The 16866-nt window shown below is 34.8% G+C and overlaps 3 protein-coding genes across 4 annotated transcripts; 2 read left to right on the top strand and 1 right to left on the bottom strand.

Moving 5' to 3' along the window:
- The first annotated feature begins 889 nt into the window (after positions 1–889).
- Positions 890–4015, top strand: LOC133303496 (adenylate kinase, chloroplastic). The gene is made up of 7 exons (XM_061503414.1): positions 890–1191; positions 1290–1400; positions 1939–2067; positions 2145–2279; positions 2640–2786; positions 2936–3010; positions 3501–4015. The coding sequence occupies exons 1-7, from the start codon at positions 937–939 to the stop codon at positions 3603–3605; spliced, it is 957 nt and encodes a 318-aa protein (XP_061359398.1). The 5' UTR covers positions 890–936; the 3' UTR covers positions 3606–4015.
- A 1961-nt stretch (positions 4016–5976) lies between these two features.
- Positions 5977–8628, top strand: LOC133303498 (serine/threonine-protein kinase-like protein CCR4). The gene has a single exon (XM_061503417.1). It carries the CDS (start codon positions 6250–6252, stop codon positions 8536–8538), a length of 2289 nt encoding a protein of 762 aa, XP_061359401.1. The 5' UTR covers positions 5977–6249; the 3' UTR covers positions 8539–8628.
- A 769-nt stretch (positions 8629–9397) lies between these two features.
- Positions 9398–13969, bottom strand: LOC133303494 (receptor protein-tyrosine kinase CEPR2). Of its 2 annotated transcripts, none has more exons than XM_061503410.1 (3): positions 13680–13969; positions 10410–13105; positions 9398–9850 (listed from the first exon to the last, which is right to left on the bottom strand). In XM_061503410.1, exons 2-3 carry the CDS (start codon positions 12964–12966, stop codon positions 9483–9485), a joined length of 2925 nt encoding a protein of 974 aa, XP_061359394.1. In that variant the 5' UTR covers positions 12967–13105; positions 13680–13969; the 3' UTR covers positions 9398–9482. The 2 variants fall into 2 exon arrangements, with proteins under 2 accessions (XP_061359394.1, XP_061359396.1); XM_061503412.1 differs by having other exon boundaries at positions 13685–13969.
- Between the last annotated feature and the right edge of the window lie 2897 nt (positions 13970–16866).

The raw sequence follows: 16866 nt of genomic DNA, 5'->3' as shown, positions 1-16866 counted from the left end.
TAATTTTTAGTTTTTAGAATGAAAAATATTATTTGGCACAAGTTATTTTGTGAAAAATGATTCTAAAAACAATAACTATTTTTAGTTTTTAAAATTAAAGTTAGAGAACACATTAAAGATGTTTTCAGAATTTTTTTTGTGGTTTTATTAATTTTACAGTGACAACTTTATAATTATAAACTTTTATCAATATTATTTTTACAAATAAACTCAAGGGTTCGCTTTTTCTGCGGTTACTGCAGATAACTTATCAGCAGTAAGTCTAATACGACGTCGTTTTGGGACGGAAATCATGGTATTTTTGTAATTTTAATTTATTTCAGGGTTATTATAGTCTTTATAATTATAATTTTTTAATATCTTAGTCCCAAAACGATATTATTTTGGGAATAAATATCGATAATTTATCTGCATTAAATGCAGAAATATTTTTCTCATAAACTCAATTTTTTAAATTTAAATTATTTTCTGTGTGATAATTTTATAATTATAAAGGTTAAGGTTCATTAATAATACTTTTGTAAATAATTCTAACTTTTTATAACTCTAAATCTAATATGAAATAGTCTTCTCATTTTATATGAGAAAATTTTCTCATGTTACACTTACCACTAAAATGTGGTTCCATATTTTTTTTTTGCCTTTTTACTTTTTTCGTGGACTCCATTCATATATTGTGAGTGTAACATGAAAAAATTTTCTCATATAAAATGAGAAAATTAATTCCCATTATATGAAACAAGTTTTATTATTCTCTTGTTTTTCCTTTATAATTAGAACGATAAAACAAAATCAAATCAGCATACCCTATAGATAAAATTTGGATGGAATAAGGTTCTAAGGATACATACAATACAATACAATAAAATTTGTAGTAATGATATTGAGATATAAAAAAGGGAAATGAATGGGCGGCAGTGACAGCGAGGAGCAAAAATGGGTTGCACCACTTTTAACCCATTCATCAATTTGAATATGGCAGCGCCGCCGTCGATGTCGATGTCGATGGCCACGGCCACTTCAACTTCACCTTCAACTAACGCGTCTCCATATTCAGTTTCAGTTTCAGTTTCAGTTAATCAGCGCCAACTTTGTTTGGCTTCTCACTATTACTCTCATTCTGCCTTTCGTCTCCGTTCCTCTGGGTTTGCCTTTTCCCGATCCCCAAACGCCCCCTTTCCTATTCCTATGGTATCTATCTATCTATCTATCTATCTATCATTCGATTTTATTAATAATTGATTTGATTGGAAACCAAAATTGATTCATCATTCATGTTCCTTCTATAGATTGTTAAGGCGAAGTCGAAGTCGGAGTCGGAGTCGGAGCGGCTCCAGATTATGATTTCCGGGGCTCCTGCTTCTGGTAAGGGAACCCAATGCCACCTTATCACCAACAAAGTAAGTTCCTATAAATATGAATTTTTCATTTGGATTCTTCCTGTGAGTTTCCCAAATGACTCATCTTTTTATGAGTTTCCCACTTCCACTTGCCCCAACCAAACTTAGCTCTTAAGTGCTAGATTTTAATTAATTAATTAAATAAGCCCTAAATATGCCAACTGCAACACAATTTGGGATCCATAGGGTTGGCTTTACCCTATCCTTGCCCTGTTAGGATGATGATTGTGGTGTAATTACAAACCTTTCCTTTCAAGGGCAAATCCCAGTGCACAAAGATTCCCTTGACTTTCTATTGCATTACTATTTCCAGACCTTCTAGTCACAACTCACCAAGGAGTAAGTGAGTAACCTTATCTTATCACTTGCTCTAATGCTCGCCCTATGTTACAACCCTTTTGAATTCCCTAAATGCGCCTTACTAGTAGATAAATTTCTTGGCTTTCGGACAAGTTACTGACTCACTGCTAGATAAGGTTCTTATTTAGAGTTTTCCTTGAAATAAACAGATTGATTCAAGTACATCTCATATATGCAGTACGGTTTGGTGCATGTTGCTGCTGGAGATTTACTCAGGGCAGAAATTGCAACAGGAAGTGAAAATGGAAAGCGAGCCAAAGAATATATGGAGAAGGGACAGTTAGTTCCTGATGAAATTGTTGTCATGGTATGGTACGGAAGGGACTGCACAATTTCTCTTCAAATTATTTTGCTCTTGTTGGTTATATCTTTTTTATATTATAGATGGTCAAGGAACGTCTCTTGAAGCCAGATTCTAAAGAGAATGGTTGGCTTTTGGATGGGTATCCCCGGAGCTTATCACAGGCTACTGCACTTAAGGAACTTGGGTTTGAACCTGATATTTTTATTCTTCTAGAGGTAAAGATGTGTTGTTTTAGCTACTAATATTTCCAATCTTTCTGCCTCTGATTCACCCAAATTTATCAGTTAATTATTAGTTAAAGGAGTTGGATGGTGTTAGAAAAAAGTAAAGAAATTAACACACAATAACAAGATCTGATGTTGGAACCTCTCGAGGAAACCTTGCATCTGGAGTTCTGGACTGACCCTACACAGCCTTTGCCATGTCTCTAACACAACCATCAATGATATGAACAATTATGGTTTGACCTTGCAGTTGCAGGAGACCCCTGTACTGCTATAAACACCAGCAGCCATTAGTCTTAAATGCAAAAAAGTCAAAGTAGCTTTTATTATAATTTAAACTTGAATTTGCAGGTCTCTGAAGATATTCTTGTGGAGAGAGTCATTGGACGGAGGTTAGATCCTGTTACTGGGAAGATATATCACTTGAAGTATTCTCCTCCAGAGACAGAAGAAATTGCAGCAAGGCTTACCCAACGTTTTGATGATACTGAAGAAAAGGCATGAATATGTCAATATATATATGTGTGTGTGTTTATATATATATATATATATATATATATATATATATATATATATATATATATATATATACTTGTATTTAAGTGCAACTGAAAGTTCTTTTCCTTTATTGTTTGCTTTTGACTTAGGTAAAATTGCGATTGAACACCCATCATCAAAACGTGGATGCAGTCCTTTCAATGTATAAAGATATAACTGTTAAGGTATGCTTTATAAACCCTCTCTCTCTGACACACACACACACATACATGAAAAAGAATATATGTTAGTGCTAATAAGCTATCAATGTAGAGTAGATAATCCTTGCCACCGCAGTATAAAGCATTGATATCCACACTATAAGGGTGTTCGTACCTTGTTCTTGTGGACAAGATGCTAAGTATATCTCCTCAGCACGAGCAAAGATAAAATTAATTGACTTGTGTATTTTTGAACTAAACAATAATATAAAACATTTGATGCATGCAGGCATTGGAACATTTATATTGGAGGATAGTTGTTTGTTGCTTAACTGCTTTAGGGTTGATGGTTGTGTTTCTTCAAGTGTTATTAATGGCTACTATCTAGCAGTTTATTTGGTGTTCAATAACACTCCGCTAATGCCAAAGCAAAGATACAGTAAAACTATAGTTGGGCAGGTTCTGCTCCTTATATTTGGGTGAACCCCAGCTAAGGTGCTTTTGTTGTCTTCAGATTAATGGAAATGTCTCCAAGGAGGAAGTATTTGCTCAAATTGATAGTGCACTGACAAATCTTTTAGAACAAAGGAAGGCTGCTTCAGGTTCTGTGGCAGCATAGAATAGCATCTTTAACATTTTGACCAAGCATTGTGCCTAGCTGGAGGTAATGGATTTTATGCGATTTTATTTATTGAGTTAAAAGAAGACTTCACGCAAAATGAGCTGCATTTTCTCGTAAAAATTGATCCGTTGAAAAGAAATTGTCTCACGGCTTTATATCCCTTATGGAAAGCAATGTGATTGGCTTCGACCATGCCTGAGGACCTGTGATTTTATTCAAAGAAAATTATTCCTTTAAAATCGTTTTTATGCAATTACTAGCTTGTTTAGTGAATTATCGTTTGTCGGGCTCCTATTACTGCTTGGTCGGTTTGTTGTGTCTTTACCATTTTCTGTATATTATTATTTGATTATTGAAAATCATGTATTGGATCTACCAAAACAAAAGCAGGAAAATAATCTATTCTATGTTCTTGATTATTTAATTTACTTTGATGTTGTAACAGTATCGTGGATATGAAGATTAACAGTAAAATGCTGTAGCATATTAACTGCGAATATTGAGGTATTTTTATTTTTTAACTTCGTGTTCATAAAGTTTGATCTTAAAAGGTCCTTGCTTTATTCATATAATTCCTAAAGAAACTAATGAAAAAGTGTATAAATATAATATAAAATTAGAATATTTGTCTATGAAAAGCATCCATCATTTTTTTTTTTTTACTAATTACTCTCATTACTTTTTCTTTTTCAACGTATTTTTTAGATCTCTTGAAATAACTGTAAACAAAACTAAATCTATAAATTTTATTTAAGAGTAAGTATTTGAATAAATCATAACCACTATATAATTGTACACTCAACTCTTATTTCCCCTGTAAAATATATATTTTGGAGAAATTCTTTTAAATATTTAGAGTTGTTCCTTCATACATGAAACAGGGCCGTGCGCGGTTTTCATCGTTCGCCAATGACCTTGCTCTCTCTCGTATTATTTTAAATTGAATTGTTTGTGGGGAGTGGTCAGAGCAGTTAAGCATTAAGTTGAAAACTAAATAAAAATGTAGATACTTTCCACCCACTTGAACAATTATTGTCAAAACTTTCAAAATGGAGAATAGATCTAGGGTAGATTATAAATCTCTTGACTTTATGGCACGCACCTCTCAGCTCTAACATTCTGGTATCAATATAACCGGCATTCGCATTTGTGAATAATTGTATATCATCTTAAAAAATCCTTTAATAATCTTTGTAATTACTAGTCACTACTGTGTATTGAAAGGTCGACGATATTAGCTATTCGTATATCTGGAAGCTATGGAAGTACATGACATCTTCATATGTATAACAGTTAATCAAAAATTCAAGACTAAGCAAGGAAGCAGACTCAAGTTGTTTGGGCCATAGCATATTCCTATTCTTTAGAACATAAATAATATTAGTACCTCTTAGCCTCATGCTGCCTGCCTTCTCTCGAACCTCTTTATATCCCAATTTATAAAGATACTTAAGAGTGGCACTACTGTCACGATTCTTAAGTTGTCGCATATGAGTTTTATAAAATGAATTGTTTCCGAGAAAGTTACTTATATTTAGATACCAAATAATAGTAGCTCAGTTAGTACATGAGAGTTGAGTAAGTGGAGGTAAGAGCATATGTATTCGATCTTTTTCGATATTATCTTTAAGATAAGTTTAAAGCCTTAATTCTGGATCCGCCTCAAACTGTCTATTAGTCAGAGACTCAGAGGAAACCTATGAAATTATCAGAAGATAATCTAAAAAAAAAAAAAAAATACCAAATAGCAAATGATTGCAAACAAACCCTATGACCTTAAATGTTATTATATTATAATTACTTATTTTATTGGCAGCATACTAAAGAAGTACCATGCTTATAACATGGACTGGTATTCAATGCATATGCACATTATATATGATGCACGGGCTGAGTATTATAATTTTTTTTTTTTGGAGATTAGGCTGAGTATTATAATTACATATGCACATTTATGACCATGTATCTCTTTTGTTAACCATTGATTGCGTACATGGACACGGATTTGATGTTTTTCATGTTATAAAAGATAAAATTATCTTCTCCATATATATAAAATTATATGGAGCTCATATAGAGTCATGTGAAGAAAAGAGAGAGAAAAATAAAACATGAACTCTACGTATTTTTATATGTGTATAAGAGATAATTTTATCTCATACGACATGAAAAATATTAAACTCGTATACGCTACATCCCTTATTTTTTATGACAACAAATACATAAAACTATTTTATAAATACTAATAAAATTAAGAAATAATAAAGTCAATATCCTGCGATGAAATTGACCCTATGATCAACAGGGATGTTTTAGGTTGTATTTGATGACTTTTCTTCTATAAATCAGGTGGAGTTGGATTTTTCTATGATTTCGCGAGTGAAACGACCGAGTTATTTATTTTGAAAATTATCATTTGAGCGTGAAGACGCTAGGAGTCCGAGTCAGAGTACATGGATTTTGTTCACGGACTTAGTCTTGGGTCGTCGGTCTTTACAAATTAACAAAGTACAATGTACTCTCTCTTTTCTTTTTCTCAATTCTGAAACCGCGTTTATTATATTCACATAAAACCCTCATCTCTGTTCCCCCTTTCTCACTCCCACCATGAAATTATCGAATTCTGTTAATCAGAATCTCTATGGCTTTTCTCCTCAGCCAATCTCTCTTTATTTTTTCGTACTTTCTTCTTTCTTCTCTTCCAATCATAAATGCACTTTCAACTGTTTCCATTTCTGAAACTTCCAACCAAACATTTATTTGTGCCTTACAACAGCCAAACCAACAAGGAAAATCAAATCTTAACTGTACTAGCTTTCCTCCGGGGCTTGTCGTTAATCCCAACATTTCATATTCCGAGATTGTGGGTGGCAATGGATTTGTTTGTGCATTAAGGTCACCATCTAATTCTACTTCCATCATGGGCTGTTGGAGATTCTCTCCCAATGCTGCTACTAATGTTCCATATAAGCGTATCTACCGTGGACCCGTTATACAAGACATTGATGCTGGGAATTCCCATATCTGTGGCCTTGTAAATAGGGAAAATGGCCTCGACCTTGAGTGTTGGCAATGGCCTGGCTTCAATTCAAGCATGGGAGGGAAGAGGAACATGTCAAGCATTGCCGTGGGAGAGAATTTCTTATGTGGCTTATCAGAAACTGGGAACGTTACTTGCATGGGGAATAATACTAGAGTTGTTGGGCATGAGCCTAGTGGAAATTACTCTCTTGTTGCAGCTGGGTTTTGGCATGCTTGTGCTATTTCTCTTGATGGTAGCTTGGATTGCTGGGGAAACGTGGTGGGTGATAAACCACAAGGGAGTTTCGTTTCTTTGGCGTTGGGAGAGGATCGAAGTTGTGCACTTGGTTATAATGGAATGGTTGCTTGTTGGGGGTCGAATAATTTCAGCATGCCAAATAGATTGCAAGGGACTTTTTTTGAATCAATTGTAGCAAAGCGAAGTGTTTTCTGTGGTGTTGTGTCTTCTAATTATTCTTTGCTTTGTTGGGGTACTGAAATTCTTGAGTCAAATACCAAGGTGTTTGATAATGTCCTCCCAGGACCTTGTAGGAATGAATGTCCATGCGGGCCCTTGTCAGATTCTGCCAATTTCTGTGACTCTCCAGCCATCATTTGCAAGCCTTGTCCACCTGTTTTTCAATCTCCATTGCAGCCGCCGCCACCACCACCACCATCTCCACCCCAAAATGCAGCAGAAAGTGGTTGGAGTACCAAAATGGTGGCATTTCTAGTGGTTGGATGTGTTGGTTGCAGTTCCTTGTTGCTAGTCTTGGCTTTCTTCCTTTACAGGTACTGCAAAGGCAGAGGATGCCGTGTACATGACTCTGGCCGATTGGATGAGCCAGGGACTGAACCAGAAGCTCAAGCTGTCTCTGGAGTTCTGGAGAAGCGGTTGAGCCATGTAATTAGCATGGGAAATGGCAGCCATTTAGAGGAATTTCCCCTGCTAGTACTGGTTGAAGCCACCAACAATTTCTCAGAGGAGAAAAAAATTGGTATGGGTAGCTTTGGTTCAGTGTATCATGCCACACTGGAAGATGGTAAGGAAGTTGCTATAAAAAGAGCTGAGTTCTCGTCCACCTCTCCGTCCTATGCAGTTATGGGTGGCACCAAACGGCAAGAAGACAAAGACAATGCCTTTGTCAATGAGCTTGAATCTCTATCAAGACTCCACCATAAGAACCTAGTCCGGTTATTGGGTTTCTATGAAGACATGAATGAACGCATTTTAGTGTACGATTATATGAACAATGGTAGCTTAAATGATCACCTCCACAAGCTCCAGAGTTCTGCTCTCATGTCATGGCCACTTCGCATCAAGGTAGCTCTAGAAGCAGCAAGAGGTATAGAGTACCTACACAAGTATGCCACTCCACCAATCATTCATCGTGACATAAAGTCAGCTAACATATTATTAGATGCCAAGTGGACGGCCAAAGTTGCTGATTTTGGACTATCATTGATGGGTCCCGAAGATGAGGAGTCACACCTTTCACTTCTAGCAGCTGGTACACTTGGCTATATGGACCCTGAATACTATAGGCTTCAGCATTTGACCTCAAAGAGTGATGTGTACAGCTTTGGCGTGGTTTTGCTAGAACTGCTATCTGGGCACAAAGCCATCCATAAAAATGAGAATGGGGTGCCAAGAAATGTGGTAGATTTTGTGGTACCGTTCATTGTTCAAGATGAAATTCACAGGGTGTTGGACCCAAGAGTGCCACCCCCAACACCATTTGAGATTGAGGCCGTGGCGTTTGTTGGTTATTTGGCAGCAGATTGTGTTAGACTAGAAGGTCGAGATAGACCAACCATGTCTAAAGTTGTAAAGAGTTTGGAAACAGCACTTGCGGCGTGTTTACTCCAACCAATACTGTCGAGGTCCACCACTGCTTCTTCAGACTAGTTCAGTTCACCAAATTTCCTTTACGCTTAACGCGTTGGGCTTCCCCTTCCCTTCGTAAATGAATTCTGAATCAGTCAACTTGTGTAGATTACACCATTTTTCTTTCTTCATTTTTTGTTAATATTTTTTAAACTAATTTCATTGTCACACTCCCACGAGACAATTGTTAACACGGTCCAATTTTTGAATAAGTTGTGGTAAAAAAAGTGTATCATACATTGATAATTTGATACTGAACCATCAAATAAAAAAAAAAATATTACTACTTAATGAATGGGTTGAATCAATGTGCTTAGCAAATCACAACTCTCTTTCTTTTTTTCTTTCTTTTTTTAACTACTACTCGCGATTAGGTTAATGTTCATTTCTTTCTTCTCGAGACAGAGTCAAATAGATGGAAATAGGAGGCGGAATCATAAGACCTGTACAAACCAAAATAAATGTGTGGTCGTTCAACTTCAATCTTTAGATGTAACGTTGACGTAGTACATGCTTAGACCGTTTTCATTTATTTTAACAATTCCCCGTTACAAAAGAAATGCAGATTTGGTAGAAGACTGAGAAGCGAAATCAAAATGTTCAAGTTTTCGAAGTTTTGAATTTTCTTCACAATAATAAAAAGGGAAATTCGAGTGCATGTTTTTAAGCACTGATATTTTTTTAAAATAATTTGAATTAAAGAATAGGGTTGATATAATCAAAGTTGAAGTGTTCCCATTTGAAACATAAGATACCCAAACACGTAAAGCAAGAAAAAAGAAAAAAGAGATTGGACAATATATATATATATATATATATATATATATATATATATATATATTTAATACTTTAGGAAGACATAATTATCATATAAATCAGGATTAGGTGACAAAAGTGCTTATCAACTGGGAAATATAATTCAATGGAGCTTGCAAGGATTTACATTAGCATTGAAAAGAAAACCACTACAGAAAAACCTTTGCATCTTTGTCAAGATGGCAGTATGTAGATTTCAATGTGAAAGGTTCAGCACCAAAAAGCATTTTGACAACCTCCCTCATGGTAGGGCGCAAAGATGGAAGTTTAGTGGTACACTTGATAGCAATCTTCAAGACTTTTATCATATCTTCAGCATGCTCCGATGCCACTCTATCATCAAGAATGTTGAGAACAGTTTCACGATCATTGAGATGAGTCAAAGCCCAATAAACAATATCCTTCGCTTCTCCATAATCCTCTTCAATGGGTTCTCTGCCAGACACTAATTCTAATAGCACCACTCCAAAGCTATAAACATCACTCTTTTCATTGATGTTAATTGTATAAGCGAGTTCTGCACGGAAGAGAGTAGTATTATTAACCATATGCCATTAAATATTCAGCCGTATATAAATTAGGTGCATATGCCCAACAAGAAAGAAACACAAGATTTCACATATATCTGTCTAGGGAGACAGGAAACCTTTTAACATATTTTATTCACCAAATTATTAAGACCAGGTCATTTGTTTGTTAAAATTAACTTAAACCTGAACCATAACTGCTCTGGTAACCTCAGGGACACGAGGACTGAAATATGATGAGAACTTAAAACATTAATTTTGCTCAATGGGCATCATTTCAGCAAAACAGAAATTCACATCATCAACCAATCTTGGTAACCATTCATTGGTAACAAGTAACATTCTTGGGCAGCATCCTAAAGTAAACTTGGAAGGCAATTAAAAATTCTATATAAACGACAAAATGATGTATACGGAAGACTATCTTATGTATAATAGCAACCATATTTCACAACTCACGACTAATAGCTTAACAGTGTCAAACATACGATGTTTCTGAAACATAAACAGTAAAATGAAATTTCCAGTTGAAAGCATTTGCAAACTTACCTGGAGCAATATAACCATATGTGCCAGCTAGACAGCTATAACTCAACTGATTATTAGATTTTTCTGCAAACCTTGCAATGCCAAAATCAGCAATTTTTGGCTCATAATCCTCATCAAGCAAAATGTTGCTGGATTTTATATCCCTGTGAATAACAGGTGGAGAACAGTCATGGTGTAAATAGGCAATTCCTTTTGCAGCTCCCAGAGCAATTTTATACCTCTGGTTCCAATCCAATTCAGGCTTCCCATCTTTTATCTGTCTGTGAAGAACTTGAAAAAGATTACCATTTGGCATATACTCGAACACTAAAAGGTTGGATCCTCCTTTAAGTAAACAAGCATAAAGTTTAAGTATATTTCTATGCCTAATTTTCCCCAAAATCTCCATCTCTGCAGCTAAAATCTTCACACCATCTACTTTCCCTAGTTGCTTTACAGCCACAATGGCACTGTTTTTCCTCAACTCCACTCGATAAACCTTTCCTGTACTACCACTCCCTATCAAATTATCTTCATCCAAATTACATATTTCATCCGCATCAATATCTACTTGGTGGAAAGATGCAAGTTTCCATCTTTGACTTGCTTCCTTTTGACCTTGTAAGTTTTTTTCCGCACCATGCTTGATGCTTCTACATCTCAAAAGCAGGAACCCAGCTAAAATAACAACAATGATAGAAGCAATGAAAAGGAGGAAGATAAATGTATCAGAAAAGACCCTTGTCTGACCATTATTTTTGGCACAAATCTTCAAATCAGAATTCATGGAAGGTTTTAAGTTTTCCTCAACACACAGTCCCTTGTTGCCAAGAAAAGCTTTCTCTCCACCAATGATAAAAAGACCAGATGGAATTCTTCCAGAAAATTGGTTTTCAGAAAAATCCACCGAGCTTAGTTTCATTGTTTCTAAATTATCTGGAATAGAACCTGTAAGTTTGTTTCCAGATATATTGAGAGAGTTTAATGAGCTCATAAGTGAAACTGACTGGGGGATATTTCCAGATAGAGAATTCCAAGCAAGATTCAAGTCCACAAGCATTGCACAGTGACCCAGTTCAGCTGGTATTGATCCAGTTAATGAATTCTCTTCTAGGTGCAAAGAGGATAACTGCTTCAGAGATCCCATTTCAGGTGGTATTTCACCTGAGAAATTATTGTAGCTCAAGTAAAGCTTCTCCAAGCTCAGAAGCTTGCCAAGATCTGATGGGAGTTTACCTGAAAACCTGTTCTTTGACAAAAATAACTGACTTAAGCTAGTAGAAAACCCAATTTCTGAAGATACCTCGCCAGTGAAATCATTATAAGCCAAATCAATTATGTTTACATATGGAAGTGCCCAAACATCATCTGGAATTTTCCCAGATAAGTGGTTCCTACTGATCCTAAATCTCTCTAGAGATTTGCATGCAACATAAGACTTGGGAAAATTTCCAGAGAAGTTGTTTTGCAATGCAAGCAAAAGTCTCAACTTCCTGCTTTCACACAAGAACTTTGGGAAATCACCTGAAAATTGATTCTCAGATATGTCAATACTTTCAAGTGGCGAAAATCGGCCAAAATTTTCTGGAATCATCCCAGTGAAGCTGTTTCCGTATATTGAGAACCCAATGAGATGTTGCATATCCCCAAATCCAGAAGGAAGTTCTCCAGAAAAGCTGTTTTCATATAGTTGAAAAACAACCAATTTCTTCATATTACCTATTTCTTCTGGCAACCTACCATACATGCTGTTTGCAGAAAGATCAATCTCCTGCAGATTGGTGAGGTTTGCAAGCTCAGCTGGGACTTCTCCTGTCAAATTATTTGCGAAGAGCTCAATCTTGTAAAGGTTTTCTAACTTGGAAATTGATCTGGATATTTTGCCAGAGATCTTGTTTCTTGAAATATCCAGCGTCTCCAATGCCTTCATTTCATATATTGATTCTGGAATCTCTCCTATCAAATGGGAACCACCGAGATAGAGCCAGGTCAAGTTCTTCAGATTTCCAAGTGTCTCTGGAATCTCACCCTCAGTGTATTCATTTTCCCCAAGACCCAGTGAAACCAGTCCAGTTAGATTCCCCAACCAGCTGGGGATGCTGCCACTAAAGTAGTTTGCTGAAAGGTCAAGAACCTGCAGGTTTCTCAGTCCAGACAAGTCTGGGATTGGTCCAACCAACAGATTTCCTGTTAGATTCAAGACTCTGAGGTTGGTACAAGTACTTATTTCTGATGGAAGCTTTCCAGAAATTAAATTGGATGGTATTGACAGAACTTGCAGGCTCTGCAGAACTGATAGTGATGGAGATATGTCACCAGAGAGGGACTTATTGTCCAGTGACATTTCTGTGACTTTCCCAGAAACTGGATCACATGTAATTCCATAGAACTCACATGGAGAGTCTGATTCATTCCACGTACCCAAAGAATTCAAGGGTTCCTTTAAATGGTTCTTGAACTGAAGAAGAGCTTGGCTTTCCAAGGTTAGAGACACGCAAGGCAGGAAAATAGAGTAGGAAGTGAATAACAGCATTGCCAAGAACTGGAAAAAGTGAAAGAGACGGGTACCCTTGGCCATTAGGACAAAGTTAAGGGACAAAGTTGTCAGTTCAGAAGAGAAACAAGAATCATTGGAATGGCAGCTAGGTGGAGGAGGTGGATGATATCAGAACTTTGATGATCAATAAACCATTATTGCATGAAAAGGGGTCACCATCCTGTAAACAGAACAGATGATCATGAAACAAAAACATTCACTGACATTAGAATAAAAATAAGCCAAACATTAATAAATAGTGCCAAGGAAAAGCAACAAGGTGAGGTCAGAGAGAAAAAAAGAGGTGACGTTGGAACGTCGATTTTGTTTCTATCAGTAGAGAATTATTGTACTGTCATTACTATAATTGCAATCAAAGAATTGAAGAAAGAGATAATGCTTTGAAGCCACTCAATCGCATCTTTTGCACAAAAGAGGTTCTAATCTAATTTGCTCTGAAAGCAAGCAAGGCACACATAATTATGGCCAGGTATACTTGTTCCTCTTTAATCATGGGTTTAATATTACTAACAACCATGGACATTAGAATAATATTTTCCTTAGGGAACAGTTAATCACAGGGTAATCCTTAGAAAAGTCGCTTTCCATCCTGAGGAACACCCTCTGGCTCTCTTTCTTTCTCCTTTCGCTCTTTTATCTTGTTTACAAAAATTGAATCAAAAATTCGAAGAAGAATTTTCATTATGAATAAAAGATATAATTTTCAGTGGACATATAGCAACTATGGTGCATACCTTACCTGGAATGTCTCTTCCAAAATGGGAGAGAAACAAGAAGCTGAGCCTTCTACATAGAATTTTATAGAGTAAAATTGTGGTTAAGGATAGAAAAAGACTTTTGCAAGAGAAAATTTTATAGGATGCATGACTCTCTCTGAGAAGTATATGGGAAATCTTTTTTTATGTTAGAAGTTTCTAAAGGATCAATTATGGAGTAGAGAATAGAGGATGGAGCTTGTTTAAGAGACAAAATTGGTAGTGGACTAGTCACTAGTGGGTGTGTGAGCACTGAGCACAACAGCTATATCTATAATTGTGAAAGAGAAAATGGTAGTGAGCTGTTCCGTAGTGGAGTGGGGTGGGGGATGGGGGAGACACAGACAAAAACACTTTTGTTGTCTAGGGAAATTGACCATATTACCACTTCTTTAATAAAAATTTATCTGATTGTCACTTCTGAAAAAAAATTTTGCCAAAATGTCACGCCCGAATCCCGCTGGTCTGACAAGCGAGAATGGACTGGACACGTGTTAGCGTCTGAATGGTGAACCATTCTCGCTGGGCTGCCCAGCTAGAATGACAGAATGCTGACACGTGCCAAAAGTACAGACATCCAGAGAATGCCTGTGCTTTTGCCACGTGTCAGCATTCTGTCATTCTAGCTGAGCAGCTCAGCGAGAATGGTTCACCATTCAGACGCTGATACGTGTCTAGTCCATTCCCGCTTGTCAGACCAACGGGATTCAGGCGTGGCATTTTGACAAATTTTTTTTCAGAAATGACAATCAGGTAAAATTTTACCTAAAAAATGGCAGTATGGTCATTGTCCCTGTTGTTAAGAGAGTTTTACTTTTACTAGTAAGTAAGTTGCCTTGAAATTGAAAACAGTTAAAAGTAAAACAGAAAAGTTAAAAGGGGATTGATTGCTTAAGCTTCACAATAAATATTTCAATGCATTTGCCTAATGTCAAGGGGGGAACCACTGATTGAGGTTTTGGAGTCCTATCAACAATCAAGGGCGTGGGGGGGAAGAAAATGATGCTTTATAGATTAGGCTTAGAATGTGCTATTCATCGTTTATCCAAAAAAAAAAGAAAAAGGAATGTGCTATTCCCATATTTTTCTCAACTTTTGTTCCACATTTTCATCTTTCATCCTTTAGTCGTGGACGGACCACAAAAAAGATGTACGGTCGTTGTACCAGCCACTATTTTCTCATCAACAGTTGTCATCTCTTCCTTTTCATGTCACTGCATAACTAAGAACAATTTTTAGGAATTAATTCCTATATTACTCGATCAAGATTCTAAATATTTTCTGCGAGACTTTATTAAATATGAAAAAAAAAATATTTACATTATTCTTAATTTTATGATTATCTTTTTTCATATTCTTTTTTTTTTTTTTTTGACAACTCGTTGCACGAAAATGTGCTCCTTTTAGCATCATTCCACTAGCAACCTTTAATGCCCCCATGTGAGCTTTGACACAATGCTTTCAAAATCGTTTCAATAATAAATATCAGAAATTAGATACCTTCCTCATCTATGATGAATTGTTTCAAAAATCTGACGTATCCTATTTAATTTTCAATATTTATCACATTACAACACGTATTGTAGAAATTCAAAAAGAGGTTCAAAAATTGCATTATATTATATTTTTAATTTCAACCGTTAGATTAGTTATTTTTAATTCCAACAGTTAGATTAGTTGGATTACAATTATAATTTCATTGAGTTTTTGTATAGATAATTATGATATCTTATATTTCTTTGCAAATTGACATGTATTATAAATTTAACTTTATTTTTTTGTTAAATTATTGAATGTTAAATATAATATACAATACATAAATTAAAAATATTATTTAATATCAAAACATGTTCTAATGTATCAAAATCTAACATTTTTTTTAAATTAATGTATCAAAGTATCGTATCATATCGTGTCTTATGTCGGTGCAATATAGTTACCCATAGAGAAAAAACTCGCGTAACATATAAATTATCTAAACCTAATCGATTAATAATAAAAGAAAATATTGTCTCACATTATTGAAGACTTCTTGTCTTATGCTATAGAGATAAATAAATTGGGCTTACCTTTAATAAAAAATAATAAATAAATTAAAGGAATTCACATATTTATACGTATGACATGAGATAAGATGTCTCCAATAACATGAGATTAATAAATTTCTAATAATAAATATCTTGTTATAATATATTTATTATTTTAGTCTATTCAAATTTTTAAAATTTTACTCATGATGATTGATTGATTTAATTTATCCGTCTTGTATAAGATTACACAAATATTTTTGCAGCCTGGTTTCCATTTCACTCACCGACAGATTTATCCTTCAATTTGTAAAAGGAGTTTACATTTATCATTTAACATGACCACACAAAGTTTCTTACATACATAATATTTTGTGAGATCCGTATATTTTGAAGAAAAAAAAAATTACGGTACGCAAAATGAATCTCTATAACATAACACAATCATTTTTTTTATAACATAACTTTTATAAAACCCTTTGTAAAATTGATTGATAAATATTAAATCAAGTGACAACCTGGAAATGAATTGACAAGTGAGAGAAAAGTTTAGTAGAATCAAAGATCTATCACGAGAGTTTGGATAAGACGAAGAAACTTCTAGGTCGTTTTTTGAAAGAGTGTTTCTTGCAAATTTTATGTAGGTTCTTGAAAAATGGGAAATTAAAATGTCATTGTACAAAATATATTTTTTTAATAACAAAAACGTATTTTTCTCGAAAATTCTATCAAAGGAATTATAAAGGAAAAAAGAGAGCATTATCCGTTACATACGTGTCAAAATCAAGGCAAGTCAAATATTTAATTTTTTGGAAATATCATTTCTAAAGCAAATAAATTACACGAGTAAAAGATGTTTTCAATCAATATAGATAAGTTATATTTAGTAAATTCAAAATGATGTCATTTAAAATTAAAATCAAGATGTTTTATAATTTTAATATATTGTAGAATTATATTAATTTTTATTATTATAATTTTTTGATTTTATAACTCCAAAATGATATCATTTTGGACTTATTGGAGTTCCCTAATTATATTTGCTATAAAAAGAGAAAAATAGTGGACCCAATTATATTTTTATTTCTCATCATTCCACAATGCTTTCTCTTTCTATCCTTAAATTATTTACAAAAATG

Source organism: Gastrolobium bilobum, unplaced genomic scaffold, assembly GCF_033153095.1.
Source record: "Gastrolobium bilobum isolate Gb01-03AN ecotype WA unplaced genomic scaffold, APGP_CSIRO_Gbil_v1 utg4957, whole genome shotgun sequence".
Taxonomy (NCBI): domain Eukaryota; kingdom Viridiplantae; phylum Streptophyta; class Magnoliopsida; order Fabales; family Fabaceae; genus Gastrolobium; species Gastrolobium bilobum.
Note: the sequence above shows the minus strand (reverse complement) of the source record. Positions and strands in the feature narration are given on the sequence as shown.